Source organism: Mytilus galloprovincialis, chromosome 12 (genome assembly GCF_965363235.1).
Source record: "Mytilus galloprovincialis chromosome 12, xbMytGall1.hap1.1, whole genome shotgun sequence".
NCBI lineage: Eukaryota > Metazoa > Mollusca > Bivalvia > Mytilida > Mytilidae > Mytilus > Mytilus galloprovincialis.
Window position 1 is genome coordinate 17,410,568 of NC_134849.1, and position 20,199 is coordinate 17,430,766.

The 20,199-nt window shown below is 31.0% G+C and overlaps 1 protein-coding gene across 1 annotated transcript; it reads right to left on the reverse strand.

Moving 5' to 3' along the window:
* Window positions 1–692: 692 nt before the first annotated feature.
* Window positions 693–19,663, reverse strand: LOC143054778 (uncharacterized). The gene is made up of 9 exons (XM_076227828.1): window positions 19,593–19,663; window positions 17,989–18,318; window positions 16,885–16,899; window positions 16,010–16,108; window positions 14,183–14,245; window positions 10,820–10,903; window positions 6,072–6,143; window positions 4,535–4,589; window positions 693–1,147 (listed from the first exon to the last, which is right to left on the reverse strand). Exons 1-9 carry the CDS (start codon window positions 19,627–19,629, stop codon window positions 1,132–1,134), a joined length of 771 nt encoding a protein of 256 aa, XP_076083943.1. The 5' UTR covers window positions 19,630–19,663; the 3' UTR covers window positions 693–1,131.
* Window positions 19,664–20,199: the final 536 nt, after the last annotated feature.

A 20,199-nucleotide genomic window follows, 5' to 3' on the forward strand; every position in this document is an offset into this window, starting at 1 on the left:
GAACCGACTCTCACTGTCGGTTTCTAAACGAAAGAAAGCCAAAAAATGAGGCAGAATTTACGATATCTGTTGTATCCTTTATTTCAAGTTTGATGTGATAAATGCTTTGAACGTAATCACCGAACATTTTTAATTTAAGTTAAAGGATATCATATTTATCACGTATACAGCGGAAAGTGAAGTGAATTCGAAATGATAGTGTTTGCTTCAATTAAAAAAAATAATAAAGCTGCTCTACGAACATAACCTCATATGAATATAGCAAAAATAGAAACAGAGTTACTTCCTATGGAAATTCTGATTGCTTGTTAAAAACACGTCCTCCAAACGAAATAAATACTAAGTAGTATTTTGATATACCCGAAATGGTTCTCTGATTTAACCTTTATCAGAATCACTAAAACTCATTTATTTGAGATCCAAACATGCACAAGAGCGATATGACCACAATGGACATACACAAGGATAGTCAAATACATTTTCATTTTGATGTTTTGCCGGACAAATGTCTTGTTGTATGACGAATATGTATAATCTTGTCTAATGAAGGTTTACTGCATGTATGATTATAACAGTCCAAATCAAAGATTGCTACGAAAAGAACAATTTAATTCAATTTCATTTAACAAATTGTTATAGCCTATATACTGTTTCAACATTTTGCTATATACCTTGCATTGTCCAAATGACAATATTACAGTTTGAGGAAAATTCAATATAAAAAAAACAGTCAAAAAATCTTTCTCATAACAAATAGTAATGATTTATAAAGATATAACCTACGGATAATGTTTATCACGAATAACGTAAGATGCAATAAATAGGAAAATGAACACATAGTTAGTACATGACAACAACAGCCATACGGCATAGTTCTTAGTTCCCTACCCTGATAACAGAGTAGCTGTACACAGTACCCAACTGACATCTCCTTTTTAACGATACTGAACATATTACGATAATTATTGTGGATTTCCTTCTCCAGTTCTTCATTCATGTTAACAGTTGTCCATGTAGTCATGCAATAATTGCTCTCAGATTTTTTTCCAACAAATTTCTTCAGAATGTTTTCCCTGTCATTTCCTTCCACATTCTAGTCCAAAATAGCTAAATACTATAGCATTGCCAACATTACATCACATCATCCCTATAATAAAAAATTATTCAAGTTTGACCAGCAGCAGTAGTTTTGTTATAAGTTACATCGTTATAAGTCACCATAATACCAAACCCGACTGTCAAAAATGTCACCAATTGATGACTGGTTAATGCTCAACATTTAGGCATCGTAAGATCCTAAAAGTAAAACGTGTGAGCGTTTTGATTATACGCTGTTTTCTACTATATTTATACAATAACTGTACATATGTTTAAGTATCTCCAGGTATAACACAAACATATTTGGGAAAGGAAATAAGGCAAAGCTTTATTCCAGATACCTTTACATCATATGCGTTTCAGAGGAACTCTGTTCATCCCTGGTCTTGGTATTATGCAGATCAATTTTGGAGTGGGTTTGAGTGTTGTAGTTTGTTAAATGCAAATACTTAATGCAATGTTCATCCATAATAGTAAAGGCATGTATTGTAAATCACGTGTGCAGACTTTTGTTCAAATTCATAAAAGACATATACAATTAATGACAAAGTTAAACTGTCGTGGCAGGTTGGCAAAATTGAGAAACTGTAATCCCAATTCATAATTATAGCGGAAGTCGAAGTTCTGAACTGATTATTTCTTTCATATTTCTCATATATGCTTTAATATGTGTTTTAGGTTAATTTCAACTCGGATAGTGAAATCGTCATGCAACAATATCATATATATTATATGTATCTTATACATTGTGATGCATATAATCACGACGGGTTCTACTACTGGAGAAGCATATCTGACTTTTCTTCCAAAGTATGTTAAATCAACCTGCGGAGGTTGAACTCTTGTTTTTTTTAGTTGGTTGGTTTTCTGCGTACAGCACGCATATTTATGAGCTGTTCATAGTTTCGGTCGCAAAGGTACCTGCTCATGCTGAGATAGTATTTGTTTCTAGAAAAACAACTTTAATTGGACTCTTGAAAATGATATAATTAAATAATAGTACAGGTATGTTGAATCAGTTTAAATATTTTTTATTACAAACTGTATAACGTTTGTTTTTAAATGAAACACGATAACAATTGTCGTGTGTTTTACAAGATGTTAGGGAACATATATTTATTCTAGTGAGCTTCCTCCAGGCATGCTTGGAGGACGCTCCGAGCATTTTAGAGAAGCTAATATCGTTAATACACCATTACATTCCCATTAATGTCAATCAAATATAAAAGTAATAGTTAAGAGCTTGTATGAGCTTTTTGTGAGCCTTTTGTACGCCTGTAATAATAAAGTTTTACTATGTTGCCCTAGAAAATTAGTTAATTGACACAAAAATAGATAAATCAAAACTTGAGGTTAAACAGTTTAGGGACATTTCATCAACAGGAGAACCAAAAGCTCTCATATAACTAAAACATTTTGTAAAACATATTTTTATAAAGCCCAGCCAAATAACACAACAGTGGTTGTAAAAAATGGATTACATCAAACCAGAAACAAGTCTTAACAGTTATCATAACTTGAAAATAAATTAAATATTAATGTTGTTGTCAAATCTATAAAAGATATTGTTGAAAAACTATATAGGAAAAAAGAAATAGATTCACAAACTTATAATTTTTTGAAGAATGATAACTAATCAAAACATAGACACATGTACCTTCTTCCGAAAATTCATCAAATCAATCTAGAAATAATTAATGAGGCATTTCAAACTGGTCAAATAGTTAGCAACATAAACATTTCTTACTGACCAATCATCCATAAGTGTAACTCTACCACGAGACGCACTGAAAGATTACTGGATCTAATTCTAAAACCGTTATTAAAGAGTCATCACTCTTACATTCAAGATACCAAAGACTTCATTTATAAAATAGAGTCGCACAAGGTATATTGAGAATGCATTCTCATTGTCTATTATGTAACAGTTAGCAATGCATTTTCATCAGTTGACAAACAAGAATATACTTTAAAAATTTCAAACAAACAGAATAAACGGCATTTGTAAAGTTAAGAAACATTGAACTTGAATTAAATGGACATTTATACAAACAAATAATACGAGCGCCTATTGGTGGTATATGATTAACATCTGTCTGGTCTATTAAAAATATCCTAGATATTAAGTTCCTATGGATAGAAAACATCAAATTGCACTGTCAATATATAAAGACGACAGTTTTATGTTCTTCACAGGCACATTAAAACAGGTTGAAGATTTCTTTTACACAGCGAACAGCATTGACCCTCTGCTTAAAATCACATTTGAGGTGCCTAGATTTAGTATGACCTATTTATTTACCGAAGTGTACAAAGGTGAAAGATTCAATAATAATATACTTGATGTTCAATCAAATATAAAAAAACACGAAACGTATCATTATTTGAATGTTAGATGTAAATCTGCATGTCGGAGAAAATATACCACCAAAAGGCACTCCAATAATTTGTTTGTATAACTGTCAATTTTATTCAAGTTCATTGTTTCTTAACTTTACAAATGCCGTTCTGTTTGTTTGAAATTTTTAAAGCATAATCTTGTTTATTAACTGATGAAAATGCATTGATAACTGTTTCTTCTTCGTTATCAATCTTCATATTTGTGTTCATTGACGTTACATCATAGGCAAAAAAAATGCATTCTTTCTTGACCTTGTGCGACTCTATTTCATAAATGAAGTCTTTCGTATTTTGATTGCAAAAGTGATGACTCTTTAATAATGGTTTTAGAATTAGATCCAGTAATCTTTCAATGCGTCTCGTGGTAGAGTTACACTTATGGATGATTGGTCAGTAAGAAATGTTTATGTTGCCACCTATTTAACCAGTTCGAAATGCTTCATTAATTATTTCTAGATTGATTTGATGAATTTTCGGAAGAAGGTATATGTGTCCATGTTTTGACTCGTTATCATTCTTCAAAAAAGTATAAGCTTATGAATCTATTTTTTTTTTCCTATATAGTTTTCAAAAATATTTTTTATAGATTTGACAACAACATCAATATTTATTTTCATGTAATTATAACTATTAAGGTGACTTGTTACTGTTTGGATTTAATCGATTTTATTTAAAACCATGGTTGTGTTATCTTTATCAACTTTATATAAATATGTTTTAGTTATATTATAGCTTTTCGATCTCATGTTGATGAAATGTCCCTAAACTGTTTAACCTCAAGTTTTAATGCATCTATTTTTGTATCCATTAACTAATTTTCTGGGGCAACATAGTAAAACTTTATTATTACAGGCGTACAAAAGGCTCACAAAAAGCTCAAACAAGCTCTTAACTCTAAACTCTTCTATTTGATTGACATTAATGGGAGTGTAATGGTGTATTAACGATATTAGCTTCTCGAAAATGCTCGGAGCATCCTCCAAGCATGCCCGGAGGAAGCTCACTAGAATAAATATATGTTCCCTTAGTAACGTACCTGTTAGTGCGAAAAGTGTCAAGTTCGTGATTCTTTGTATCGATTTGTTTAGATCCTAAATCGAATAATGAAAAGAAAAACATAATATTTGCAATTGATCGGAATAAAGACAACAGTACTATACCGTTGTTCAAATCTCGTAAATCTATGGACAAAAAACAAAATCGGGATAACAAACTAAACGGTAGGGAAACGCATTAAGTATAAGAGGAGATCAACGACACAACATTAAAATGTAACACCAAGTCTGTTCTTTTCAACGCGAATTTTTGATATGGAAATAAATAGATAAGGTGTATCGGTGCATGTTAAATTGTACATATAGAATAATGATAATTTTTGATTTATATACTTAGTGTATCAGCAAGAATATCAAGCCAGTATGTATAAACAAAATTATTATTCTGTTTTTGGCAATTTGGCATAAATAAATGTAAAGTAAACTGAAATAATAAGTAAAACTACTTTTACGCGTACAAAAAATTAGGACTTATTTGGATTGTTGTTCGGTTGTATGAATGAAGTCGCGTGCATTTCAGTGACAAAATGACACAGATGGACTATTCTTAAAAAATTTAGGCTGTACGATCGAAGAAAAAATGTACAAATTGCCAACTGAGGTAAATAGTTTTTACTAAAACCTAATCTGATAAAAAAACAATCATATTGTTTTTTACAATTACGGAATACTTTGTCTCATTATTTTGGACTTGGTTATGTTTTTTCCCTAATTATTTCGCATTCCTGATTTGAATTGTGATAAGGACTGGTTGAGTAGGCTTCATTGTGTCTTAATTTGCGTTTTTTGATGGAGTTAAGCCTTCCAATTGATATTTTATAGTGTGCCTTTCTATGTTGTGATGTTATACTATTGTTTCAGAAAAGGGAGAAGGTTTGGTACCATTAAAACGTTTAATCCCGCTGCAAATGTTTGCAACTGTTCTTAGTCAGGAATCTGATATACAGTAGATGTAGTCAGCTTATGTAGTTCATACGTGTTTCTCGTTTCTCGTTTATATATAGATAAGACCATTGGTTTTTCCGTTTGAATGGTTTTACATTAAAAATTTATGGGACCATTTACAGATTGGCCGTACCTTGACCTATAATGATATACTTTTATAAATTGTTACTTTGATGGAGAGTTGTCTTATTGGCACTCACACCACATCTTCCTATAACTATTAGTAACATAATGTCAAAATTTTATGCATACCAATCGATTTTTATTATTGAATTTCTCTAGATCTAGCTCGAAACAAAAACCGAAAACATACATGTTCCAGAAGTTATAGTTACTAAAAAAATAAATTGAAATTGTAACTTTCGACTTATCTGAATTTACAGAAAGCTCAAATGTCCTTGTTAACTCGTCGTTATAATGAAAAATACTAACATTAGATCGACAATTTGGTATTAACTTATTAATCCAATGATGTTTAGTTTGTATTATGAACTCGTTCATGCGACTTTATAATTATTGGCTTTTTAAATATTTAAAACCACATTGTCAGTGTAACATGTAGTAAAATATTACCTTTATTCCAGGTTCTCAAACAAACTAAGATAACTACCATTAAGATACCATATACAATAAATATATGCTGTCCTGAAAAGATTACTATTGAATTACACTTAATTTCTATTGGCATTTTGTTTTGTGTCTTTTTATATTCAGTAAATAAATATTACTCATAATCTTATTGTGTCATACGTACAGACAAAAAGATGGAAGTAATACACTTGACACATTATAACCGGTGCCATATACCCTATTTCTGTTATTCTGAATTTTTCAGAGCTTGTCGTACTCATGGGAATGTCTTCGCTGGGTATGTCGGTAGATGTTTGCTACAAAACATTGCTATACTATCTATGTGCATCAATAATTACTTATTTTGTTTGATGAACTGTTGCAGATTACAATAAAGCTATACAAAGAAGCAAGCTGGTATTGAAAGAAAGTCATATTTTCTCGTTAGGAAGGACTTTATTTACCGTTACAAAATGTTTATGTTACAAATTCTTCTGGATGTTATCATTGGTAATACTTTATATTCTTCAGTGAGCATGATCACATTGCTCTAAAAGTAAAACAAAAATGATACCAATATGTTCACATTTACTCATCAATGATATGTTATGATAGAACTTCTAGCCTTTTCGAACTTGTCTCAAACAACGTGTATATTTAATCACTCAATCGTTCTTGCGTTTTGTTTTTTCCTCAGTTAAACACAAAAAGCATGTTTAAAACATGTGCCTTTGATAAAATGATTGCTTATACTATATGTCAAATTCATTATCGTCATTTGTGTATAATATTTCAACATCAACTTATAATTTTGGAACCGATTCCTTTTTCCCAACAGTGAAAAAAAATATAGGATACATCTAAATACTTATTGATGAGATTTCTAATAGTAAAATTGCAATGAGAGGTGACATAACAAAAAAAAATATACAAAACGAAATGTCCCTTTTGAAATGGTACCAAGCTCAAACACATTGAAAGAATTGAAAACAACTGTCATATTTATTACTTGGTAGAGACATTAGAAAATGGTGGAATATATATGGTTTGAAAGCTAGCTTAACCTCTCAGTTCTATGATAGTCAAAATTGTTGGCATATGAGAGCCAGTGAAAAGTGAACAAATGTCAACAAAGATACTAAGGGTTACAAATGGTTAACACATTTTGTGTTTGGAGATTTGAATATATTCTACTTCTCTGTTTTAAAGACTGTAATTTCAATAAATGAGTGTTAGCAAACGAGTAAAACTTAAAGGTTATATCTTCATGACCTAAGAGAAATGATATACGACCTTTAAGCGCACACGATACAGTTACAGGGGAGGTAATGACGTTGCTAACGTAAATTGTTATTTTCGCGACGTCAAACTATGACTTCTCGAGAAAAGATTCAGTTTTCGACTGATTTTTATCATTGAAACTTATTTAACTTGAAAACAAGTTCATAGAACCCTCCCTTTTAAAATTCCATTTGGTTTGATTACGCGAAAAGATTATGTGTGCCAATTTTCGTGAAAACGTAAATAGTGCAATTTTTTTAAATTTGATAAATATACAGCAAAATATGATGTTTTTTTTCTACATTCATGAACATTTGATAAATATGAGATGTTTCTGAATATAAAATGTATAAATTTTTAGGATACTTATAAAATATAGGTATTACAAATTATTTAACAAAAAACAATTTGTGTTTATCTTTTAAAACAAAAAAGTTATGTCTTTCTTTCGAAAGAGAAAATATGGTCACAAATCCGAATTTTTAAGCAAATGTTCCAAATAACGACATCATTTTACTCAAAAAGTAGCACATGAAGGTATACTTTTTATTACATATTTGATTTAATCAGGTAAAAAATAGTCTTGGAAATTTGTATCAAAATGTAAATACGGGATCAAAACTGTATCGTATGCCCTTAACAGTTAATAGATACTTAGTAAAACATGTCATTCTGATAAACAACTCTACCTATCCAAAAAACCTTGAAAACTTTAACACTGATATAACTCTGTTCGATGCTGACTGTTCTTAGATGCATGTACAAACTAATAGTTGTTGCTCGGTCCCGGTTATGCCCTTTGTATTGTTTTTCAACAAGTCAGTTTCTCCTTATATTTTGTACATTTGTTTTTTTTTTTCATTTAACAATTTGAGAGTTTGTATCTGCTTCGTTGGTAATTCTTCGCTTATTTCAACATCTCTTTGCAACAAACATGAATCTTCAATTTCTTGTAAATTACTCACATGCAATTTCCACAATTTTACGATATTTCACCCCCTCTAATATTGTAGCACATTAAGGGTGTCTAAATTGAAGTCTATAGGAGTTTTTAAATAGTTTGTCAGAATGCAATTTTTATCATTTTTATTTCATAAAATAATAAAAAGTATGCTTCGCCAGACGTTTTTGCACGCTACATGTTGTGCAAAATTGACAGATTTGGTAAAGATCACGTATTGAAAATCCAATTTTGTGTAATAAAAAGAAAACTTCACCATAGATTTTTTAAGTAAAAATGTGAGAAGATAGCTCTAACAACATGCTTTCATATAAGAAAAAAAAATGGGGGCAACGAAATTGTTTTATTGTTTAAGAAATAATTGATGCAAGATATACTTTATTGTAGTTTTAACATGGGTAGGCATTTTATTCGGGATTATTTTTTCCCGAGCAATAGTGAGGGCTAAAATAGCACGAATGTAATGCCTACCCATGTTAAAACTACAATAAAGTATAGCTTGCATCAATTATATCGATTCTGATTAAGACAATTAAGGATGTACTTAGGTGAGGTTAGGTGAAAATTAATAAATTAAGGAGTTAAAATTGATACTATAAGCTGGTAGAGGTTCAATTAAGGATAAAAATAAGCTAAAAATATTGATAGGTCATGGACCTCCTTTTCGAGATATTTGAGATTCAAAATATGGCGGGAAAAGGCTGACTCAGACTTTTACCATATATTTGCATTGGCATTATTAGGTCTCAAAACAAAAGAAAGAAAATTAAGAATCTTTTAAACTTTTGGTAAATGACCTTTCATGATCTATTAAGTCTTGTATGAAAAAATAAATGGGTGTTATGGGGCAAAATATTTTACATTGTATTGTATGGAAAAACATCAAGGAGTCTGAATATTTGACACAAATTCCCAAACCTCACCTTAGTACATCCTTAAGGAAATTTCTATGTCCGATTTGTATAAGTGTAGAGGGTATGTATAGGCTCTTCCATGAACTTGTTTGTAAACAAGTAAGCGACTGGCAACGTAATTTTTCAGAGGGAGGAATTTTTAACAGCCAGAATGAACAGTTGTCGTATCTAGGTCATAAATGTCAATTTTTTATTGCAACACACTATGAATTAGTAACAATATGTGCATCATTTAAGAGTTTGGAAGTGTTTTAAGTTAATGAAATATGTTTATTGCAGGCTAATTTGTTAAATGCATTAGTCTGCCGTAGTCAATATACGCATATGCAAACACATGTTATTGGATTTAGGGCATAGGTTTATTCACAAAGCGAAAGAAGCACGTCCTATTAGAATACATATCAAAATAAATACATTCACACCACTTTCTATTATAGTGGAAAAGAATGATTCAAATAAAATCATTGTGTTATTTAGAAAATACAGCCGTTAGTATGATAAAACACATAATTTTCTATTAAAAAAGAAGGTCTCACTCATGAATTATACACTACTCTTACAATTTGCACATTCTATTGAAGATCTAGACCGATTGTTATCTGCTATCTAAAATTCAAGATGGAGGAAAACATCCCAGCCACTTTAAACATATACATATACATGTAGTTTGTTCGGATTATATTACCAACTTTCTTATTAATACTATTCATCTGCGGCAGTACGTTATAATAAGAATATGAAAATTGTAGGAGGACAGTTCCTCCAGGTTTCTATCTCATAATGGCAATTGTAGGAGGACAGTTCCTCCAGGTTTCTATCTCATAATGGCATTTACCGCTTTTGTGGTCCTGTAGTAGCTTTTTTGTTCACCTCGCAGGCGGGAGAGGTCTGGTGTTCGAATCCTAGTAAGTTGAACTGATATTTTAATAAAAAAAAATTGTGGTTTGAACCTGGTTGTGTGGCCAGCCAAACCTCCCACTTTTATGGCAATAGTAAATATAACATTTCCAGGACAACATTACATGACAGGACTACGATACAAATAAACGGAAGAACATACAGGACAGATAAACACACAAATAAACATTACAATATAACATAACGACAAGCTACTAGTTATTAAAAATACCAGGCTTATAATTTAATACGCCAGACGCGTGTTTTGTCTATATTAGACTCATCAGTGACGCTCGTGTCAAAATAACAAAGCAAAAAAAGATTAAGGCATTGTTGACCAAAAATTCCAAAACAATGTGCCAAATACGGCTAAGGTTATCTGCCTGGGATAAGAAACTCAGTCCTTGAAGTTATAAAAAGGGTGAAAACAAAGGCTTCAATCACTAAATATATACCTGATATAAATGTACTTGGAACACTAATGTTTTTTTTAACATAAAATTATAACCTTTAAAATGCATCTACCAATAAGATTGTTGGAAAGTTTATATATTTTAATCTTTATTTTTTGTTGTTCATGTTTGTTTAACTTTTTGAGTCATTTGCTCGAAGTCATTTGATCGTATCCTATTCGTCTGCTCACAATTAATCATCTTATAATCATTAGTCCAGTTCTTGACAAGAGTTTCTCGCCTTACCTTTGCAATCAGATGTTCGGACACCAATTACCAATGGTAAAATCACAACAATAACCATAAAAAAAAGTCCAATTACAGTTGAAACTGAAACGAAAAAAGATAAGAAAACAGTAATTTAAGCGTGTTATTCCAATAACAAACTCCTTTTCTTTTCTCTCAAAGTAACTTATAATAATGTTATTATGGTCTTTCTATGTGTCATCTTAACAGGTTTTTGGAACGACCTGTAGATACACCGCGATCTGAGAAATAAATATTGTTAACAGTAGATAATTAAATAGAAACGTCATTTCTACTGTCGTTTTATAAGTGAATTAAAACATTCATGACAAAGATGGTTCTTCGTTATAATTGTTAGTACATACTATATGTATTTTCGTATTACAAGAAGTTCAGTTGTCTTTTCAAAAACGCTTATGATTTTTTTATTCGGAATTATTTTGAGATTACTGATTGATTATTTTATACTTCTTGCAATTGGCATTAACACTGGTTATGACGTATATTGATTTCAAGCACTCTTGGTCTAGTGCTTTGTGTCCCGATTTGATAATTGTTTTTTACCTTTCAGCTGTTATTTAACTGTCTACGGAAAGTGATTTATTTAGCATTAGCAATCGTATTAAACATGTCATTTTCGCTGAAAGGCCGCAACATAACAAAATGTGAACAACAAAACTTGAATGTTCCTAAAACAAGAAATAACAAACAAATTGGACACACAGAAACCATCAAAACTAATGAATCCATACTCTTTGCCGGACGCGGAAATGCAGAATGTGACAGTGTTACTATATATGCCCTTGAATTTTTACTAGATAACATTTTTGTCGCTTTGGGGATTCCGTATATCGTCAGATTATCGGAATTCCAATGGGGACTAACTGTGCACCACTTATTGCGGACCTGTTTTTGTATTGTTATGAGTTACAATTTATGACAAAAATAAGCAAAGACCCATCGAAACAACATCTGATAAACAAATGTAATAATACTTTTAGATATTTGGATGATATTTTGGCTCTCAATAATGACGACTTCAGTATGTATATCAATGAAATTTATCCTGTTGAACTTACTTTAAATAAAGCTAATACTAACAATGACCACTGCCCTTTTCTCGATCTTGATATCTATATCACTAATGGAAAGCTGAATACTAAAATTTATGATAAAAGGGATGATTTTTCATTTCCTATCGTTAATTATCCGTTTTTAGATGGTGACGTTCCCTTGTCACCATCTTACGGTGTTTATATATCTCAACTTGTACGATTCGCTCGTGTATGTAACAATGTTTTAGATTTTAACGAGAGAAATTTATGTATTACTGAAAAATTATTACACCAGGGTTTTCGATATCACAAACTAGTCAAAACATTTACTAAATTTTATCATCGGTATAAAGACATCATTCGTAAATATAGCTCAACATGCAGACTTCTAATACGTTCAGGTATTTCACATCCAATTTTTTATGGAAATATTCTTTATAAAGCACAAAGGTGTCAGTATTCACCTCAGAAACTTACAAAACCTTTGAATAGACTTATTAAGAAGGGATATAATTACGATACTGTTGTCAAGTCATTAAAGATTGCATATTTTGGCGTTAATATTGAGTCACTGATAAGGTCTTTGCATCGGAACTAAACACATTTATTCTAAAAACAGTTGTTGGTATGACACGGGTTATGTTCTTCTCATATATGTTATGATGGTATGATACTTAACCCCTAACGGGAAGGATTGTGCCTGATGTTCATATGATGAAATCATAATCTTTCAGTCAGTTTAATTGAAGTCTGGAGCTGGCATGTCAGTTAACTGCTAGTAGTCTGTTGTTATTCATGTATTATTGTCATTTTGTTTATTTTCTTTGGTTACATCTTCTGACATCAGACTCGGACTTCTCTTGAACTGAATTTTAATGTGCGTATTGTTATGAGTTTACTTTTCTACATTGGTTAGAGGTATAGGGGGAGGGTTGAGATCTCACAAACATGTTTAACCCCGCCGCATTTTTGCGCCTGTCCCAAGTCAGGAGCCTCTGGCCTTTGTTAGTCTTGTATTATTTTAATTTTAGTTTCTTGTGTACAATTTGGAAATTAGTATGGCGTTCATTATCACTGGACTAGTATATATTTGTTTAGGGGCCAGCTGAAGGACGCCTCCGGGTGCGGGAATTTCTCGCTACATTGAAGACCTGTTGGTGACCCTCTGCTGTTGTTTTTTATTTGGTCGGGTTGTTGTCTCTTTGACACATTCCCCATTTCCATTCTCAATTTTATTACACATGTTTTTGAACCATGAACTCTATTCCCTTATACAGAACAGTAGTATAAAAGCACAACATGTGTAAAAACTGCCCATGATTAGTTGCAGATGAGTTGTCCCATCAGATTGACACTAATTAAAATCTTGTTTCGTTATCTACCGTGGAGTTTTCGGTTTCATCAAAATTACGGATTTCGATTCTTATAAATCTAATTTCTCTAGAGGCAGTCATAATTTCTTCACTTTAGTTATGTATTTCAGTGAAAAAGCCCTACAAACAACCTGTGAAGCAGATTAATTGATATCTTTTAAATTATTGCTTATATTACAAAATTATGAAGTGTTTTACTTATCTTGATTTTATAGTGTCTATCAATATTAGTCACTTAATAATGTTTATGAATTGCCATCAAATTAACAAATGCCTTACTCAAAGAAATGTCTGTAACATAAATATAAACGGCAACAGCAAAAAATACTTCAATGGAACCAACTTAACAACCAAGATCGCACGATCAAGATATTTGGTACAGGAGTACTCTGTGGAAGATACAAGTATTGTTACCTTCGAATCACATTCATGTTTTGCCTTTGCTGACCATATACTAAAGAAACAACCCTGTAAAGTGCTAATATGAGAGTGTTACCATTTTCCCGGTCAAATTTCTCAACGAAAATATCCGTTACTTGAACTGATCCGGGTAAACACGTCTTAACTAGGTGAGGAGGGTTCGTAAGGTAGCCTCAGCTGTTAGCTACAACCCCACCATCAAAACTTTACTAAGAGAACTTACATGGATGAAAATTAAAATCGGCAGTATTGTGAGCAAATACAATAAGTACATGATAAAGATATCTGCAATATTGGAAAAGTACAAACATATCGGTCACTTCCTAAATGAACTTTGTTTTGTTAATATAGTTCGAAATTCTGTCAAAAAATATTACAATAACAAGATACTGGTATTTAAAAAAAAACCAATTCAATCATAGCAAAAGCATTGAAAGCAGAACAAAATTTAGTTAAATATCATCATGATAATATTGCATTCTAATTAAACTTTTACGATATGCTACTAAACTTACCTATGGAACGATGTCTCTTATATTTATCTAAACATTGTTCAAGTCGTGTGTCTGTGAATAGATCTAAAATAAAACTCATTTGATGAGTTCTTAAAACTACATATAAATTACCATAACATGCTTCCCATTCCGTATGCTTTCTGTTGTCAATATGTGTTTTGGCAGTCTAGATTTTTTTCACAAGTGTAATCTACTAAATAAGTGTTTTTACCGGGTTAGTATTAACACGATCAACACAACGGGTGCTATTAGTGGAGCAAGATCTGTTTACCCTTCATGAGCATCTGTAATAACCCATCGTGTTTGATGGAGTTCATGATGCTTAGTCTTTAGTTTTTAATGTGTTTTTTTTTATATTTTTTTTAGTCTCTAGGTCTTTTCCTTCTCAGTGTCGTTATTTAATATAGTACAGCTTGATCAAATCACTTATGTTAATAAATAGTATTTGTATATGTATTTGTTCATGCATTGACTTGATTACTGACTCTGACATGGTAAACAGTATGGCAGTACTTTGAATTTCTAATCACTTAGATATTTACGTCCTGGAGTTTCATTTGTTTTATTCCGATTGATTACTCTGTGAATTCCTTGATATTAAGGCACTTTTTTAAAATTTTACACAGAGATAAAAAAATACTGAGACATTATTGCAATTTTTGTAAAATTATTTAACTTTGTCTGGAAACAAGTCTTTATATTCAGTACAGTTATATTCTTTACATTAGTCTTTGTTGCATGTCTTTCTATATTTTTATCTTGGAATGACAGATATGAATGTGTTATGAAAATGTTTATGCATGTCCACTTTTATTCCCATAAGTATGAAATAGTTCATATTTTACTTTGAATTGGTATTTGCAAGACATAAAGAATATGACAGTTATTATTTTATTTTTCAAATTTGGCTGTTATCAGATTCCACCATTGAATATTGTCTTGCATTGAGTTTAACTAGATAGTATACTATTTTAGACATTAAGACGTATGAAGTCGTAGTTCAGATTCCAGTATGTGAAGTAAAAGAGTACAGTAAATTTATAGAGGATCACTGCCTATCCTTTGTATTATATACACGGTAAGCTGTGTTCTGTTTTTACATGTTTATTTCCTAAGGCGTTTTTTTTTGGTGTTTTTTAATTAATGTATGTCTTGTCTATGTTTCTATTGTGTTATTGTTTAGTTTACGATTATCTCCAAATATAATAGTGTATCATAATTGATTACTATAAATGATGATCGTTGACACAAGGTGTAATTGTTGTCTGTAGTATTGAATATTGAACAGTTATCGGAAATATACTTTGGTACAGATGCTTATGATTTGTAGTAAAACACACTTTATTAATTAAGGTATATTTTGAACTGAAGTTAAAAACTTGTAAAATTTTATTTTTGTTTTTATTGATGTGAAGATACTTAGAGTCATCGTTCTTTGAACGTATGTATTGTGTCTTATTGTGTGTTTTATATGCTACTACAAGGTGTGTATTTGAGATTGCCTATAATAAACCTTTAGAACCCTACTCAGAGTTATCTATGCCCACATTAGTCTACATTGCTTTCCACTTATGATTTGAATGTCCCTTTGGAATATTTTGAACCTCTTTCTTGGAATTTTTGGATTTTGTTTGTTTCTGTGATATGTTCATTCCTCGTCGAGTTATGATATTGTCGCTTTGATTTCCCCAATTTTAGTTTTCTACTTGTGTTGACTTTCTATTAGATTACACAGCTTTACCTGCTGTTTAGAACATTTAGTTTAGTTATTATGATTTGTTTATCTAGTTATTTATGTTATGTGTCTAAAGATAAATCTTGACTTACTCATTTTTTTCCTTATAAAATAAAACATATGCATTATTGCAACAGAAGAGATAACTCCAACAAATGTCCATGATGTGAATTCTTGCCAACAATTCTCGCCTATTAAAGGCAAAAGTAAATAAATGTAACAAAATGTGTATTTGCAACTAAGTTTACCCGACGTTCTCTCTCTCTCTCTCTCTCTCTCTCTCTCTCTCTCTCTCTCTCTCTCATCAGTCTGTCTGTCAGCCTGCCCGTCTGTCTATCTTTCTTTATCTCTGTCCGTCTGTCTTTTCGTCCGTCAAGATGTTCATCCATTCATCTGTCATTCCGTTCTTCATTCCGTCCATCTCTTAATCTATTCACATATCCATCCATCTATCTTTCTGCCAGTGTTGAAAAAAGAAGATAAACACAAACACGGATTTAAACATAAGCCCTTAAGCGCCCCATATTTTTTTTTTGTAAATCTTCCTTTGCATGTTTGTTAACTTTGCGTTATAACAACCATAAACAATGTGTGCGTTATTTCGCGAAGGTTTGCGTTACTTTGCAAAGTTGTGCGTTCAACTGCAATGGTTTGCGTTCTTTCGCATATTTCGTTTAACGTTATTTTGCATTATATTGTAAACAAAGAAAGAAAGAAATTTTAAAATAATGTGTGTGACGCTAATAAGTTTCCGTAAAAGCACGAATATGTTTCATGTCCCTAGTAAAATGCTATATGTTCATATCTTATAAGTCAGATTAAGCATCATTAACTGTGAAACGTTTTCAATGTCTCTAATAAAAACTTGTATGCCGTATTTTCATTATGTTAATACTTATTTATTTCCAATATCTTTTGGGCAAACTAACATTTTTGACATGCATTAAAATATATGAAATATACTTACCTAACTTGCTTTTACCTGAATGTAAATAATTGAAAAATGAATATCGAAAGATATTAACAATACTTAAATACAACACCTACCTATCATACCTATCACATACAAATTAAAAGAAATCAAAGACAATGCATTTTTTTTAAAAGCTAATGTCTACAAAAAGTTACGTAAACAAAAAATAAAGTGATCGCTGAGTAACCTAAATACCTGTCACCATAACACATTGAAGCGTTATCACATGTGAATAAAAACATTTATGGATAAAATTTGACTATTTGAAGTGCAGATGTATCAAATTAGTGACACAGCATTCACGCAAACAGATATTAAAGTAGGAAGTACATTTTTTGTTTGTCTAATCAATTGTCAACGTCTATGCATACATGTACTCAAAGATTTACAGAAATAAGGATATATTTTTGTTTACACTTGTAAATTTAATTTTATGACGGCCCTTTGATAATATTCTAACTGGGTTAGTGAACTGTGATATTCACGTTAAATTTTTTTTCTTCCTTAGATTTAAATGAGATTAGTATTTGTATAAAACAATGAATTCTAAAAGTTTGTCAATTTTTAAGTTATCAATAGGGCTAAAACGTAACTTTGTCCTTTTACATAATAAAACTAGCAAATGTTATTAGTATGCTTGTAATGTAAAATCCAAATGCATTAATTCGTATTTAAAGTCATAAAGAAACGAGTGACCGGTGAAAAAAAATGTTATTCCAATTCTTGAATCAACAAAAAATCAACAAAAAAGCATGGACATTGAGCACGTGTTTAACATGTACAATCAGATAATAGTTTATTTTAAGGACATCCGTGCGTATTGTGATCACCGAATTTGTACGAGATGAATCACACTGAGGTAGCTTTGCATACGGAAATAATGTCGGAGGCCTGGAAGGAAGCAATTAAAATAAAGTAAACTTTTTCTAAATATGAACAAATTAAAGAATTTTCTTCAGAAAAAAGTATATGTATATGTTTTATAATGAAAACCATCCATTGAGTTATAAAAAAATTATACGTATTATTTTTTTTTAATTTGAGGTTTCTTATGACTTTAATTTTGTCTCTTTTTCAAAATATAAAATGATTCAATACCTTCTCCTTTCAAAACCGTAACATTTACACTAGCTGTGCCCAGGTTGGTTCCATGATAACATGTCCATTTTCCGTTAATAGAATCATCAATATGTCCTCGTACGGTCAACGTTGTAATATTAGTATATGCATCTTGAGTGATACTACAGTTTTTATACAAATGATAACATTCGGAATGAGGTATTGGACTCAGGCAATAAGCTTGTTCACGATGATACTGGTTAAAAAACTCAACTTTCCAAGTTAAATAATTAACCTTGCACCTAAAGGCAATCATATTATGCTCCGCTGACCAAGTTAGACATACTTCAATATTGCAAGGATGGATTTCTGAAAAATATAAAACTCTAACAAACACAGATGTCGATAGATACTGCATGCAAATAGCATATCTAGCTTATCTGTCACTGTGGAATAGAGGAGACAGTTAATCACAAACATATCAAATATAAAAATTAACGTTCTTAAGATATTTTAGTTATATACAATGAAGACAATTATTCTCAAAGTTATTTATATAGAAACGTTCTCAACATTGTTTTAAAGTACGAGTTAGCTACTCTTAGAAGTAAAAAAGACTGAATATGATTTTAATATTATTAACTCTTCCAGACTTTAAGACACTTTGATAGTGCATAATCTGGTTTTATTGGTATGTTATGAAGTAAAGATGTAGTCATGGCTCAAAGTAAAACTCAAAATATCATTATAAGTCTTCATTCGGTTATTTCGATGTTACGGGCATTGGTATTTCAAAGCATATTGCATCTAATCCACCTTCTGATACTGTAATGGCAACTTGTCAATCTCTCAAAGAGTTGGGTAATGGATGGATTGTCCACCAACTGTATAACCTCTTAGCGCTACAACATGTCTCTACGCGACTTTCCCTTATGCATTTTTATATTTTGTCAAATTTTCCACGAAAAATAGATAGTACTTGACAAAACAAAAAGAACAAATTGTCTTTTACTTCCAGTTTTCCGAAATAATCAAACAATTGTTTTTCGTATGAGTCCAATGTGGCTTTTGCTTGAGCTTTAGTGCAAATGCACTATTTAATTGAAATTCGATGGTGTTTTAACGATAAGTAAAGGTTTATAATGCTTGAGAGGAAAAGGATAAAGTATTTAATAATTTTAGAAGGTTTATCGTGTTTTGTGGTAGTTCCGTGATTATATATGGTTAGAAAATAAAAAAGAATCAAGCAATGTACAAAAGGGTCAATATTCACATAAAAGCTTAAATTTGCACACTTGAACTGTAGTGTAATTTGGTTTACCTAGCATCTTTCATTAAACGAAATTGTCAATATTGAGCACACACAATTCAACTTTCATAAAACAAACAGAAGAAATAAGAGTTTTCCATAATTCAAAATGTGATACTACATGCTTTTTAATAACATTTCCACATACACTTATATATTTCTTTGTCAATCCATCAAAGTAAGCAAAACATTATATTGTAAAAAAAAAAATTACAAAAACATATAGCATGGTAACAAATTGCCAAATTGTACACATCAACAGTAACCACAATTGTTTTCTCAAACAGTACCTTCACCGATTTAACACGATTTGCTGAATGTATATATTACTGACCTGACATTTGATATATCATAATTAACAGAATATCCATGACAAAAGCATAACTGTTTTTAATCAATGATATCATGGCCTGTATTCTGAACTGTAAAAAGACGAAATAACAATAACAACAACAAAACTGGAACACAAAATGTATCGTCCTTCTGATATAAAAAATTGTACTAGTATTAATAATTATGTGTGGGATGACCTTCTGGAAAGATAAAGCTTTAATAGTCAATGATGTTGTAGATATTGTTGAACATTGCTTATGAAGGTTGCTTCTGACCAACGTTATTTATTTTTTTAGGGTTAACACAAATTACAAAAGGGATTATTTTTTATCAGATTGAAATTTACAGAACTGTACTGCATTAATTTTTTTTTTATGACTCATGTTTAATTGACAATTGACATGACATATATGTTTAAGTTTGGTACTAAAGCCTCGGTCACGCCTTAACGGATAGCTCGAATGGATTCCTAAAGCCTCGGTCACACCTTACCGGATAGCACGAACGGACGCCTAACGAATGAAAATGCATTAATGATTTGGGGAAAAAAATAAAACCTTTCTCATATTACGTATCTATATGTTTCGATATGTTGATAGAAACACAAT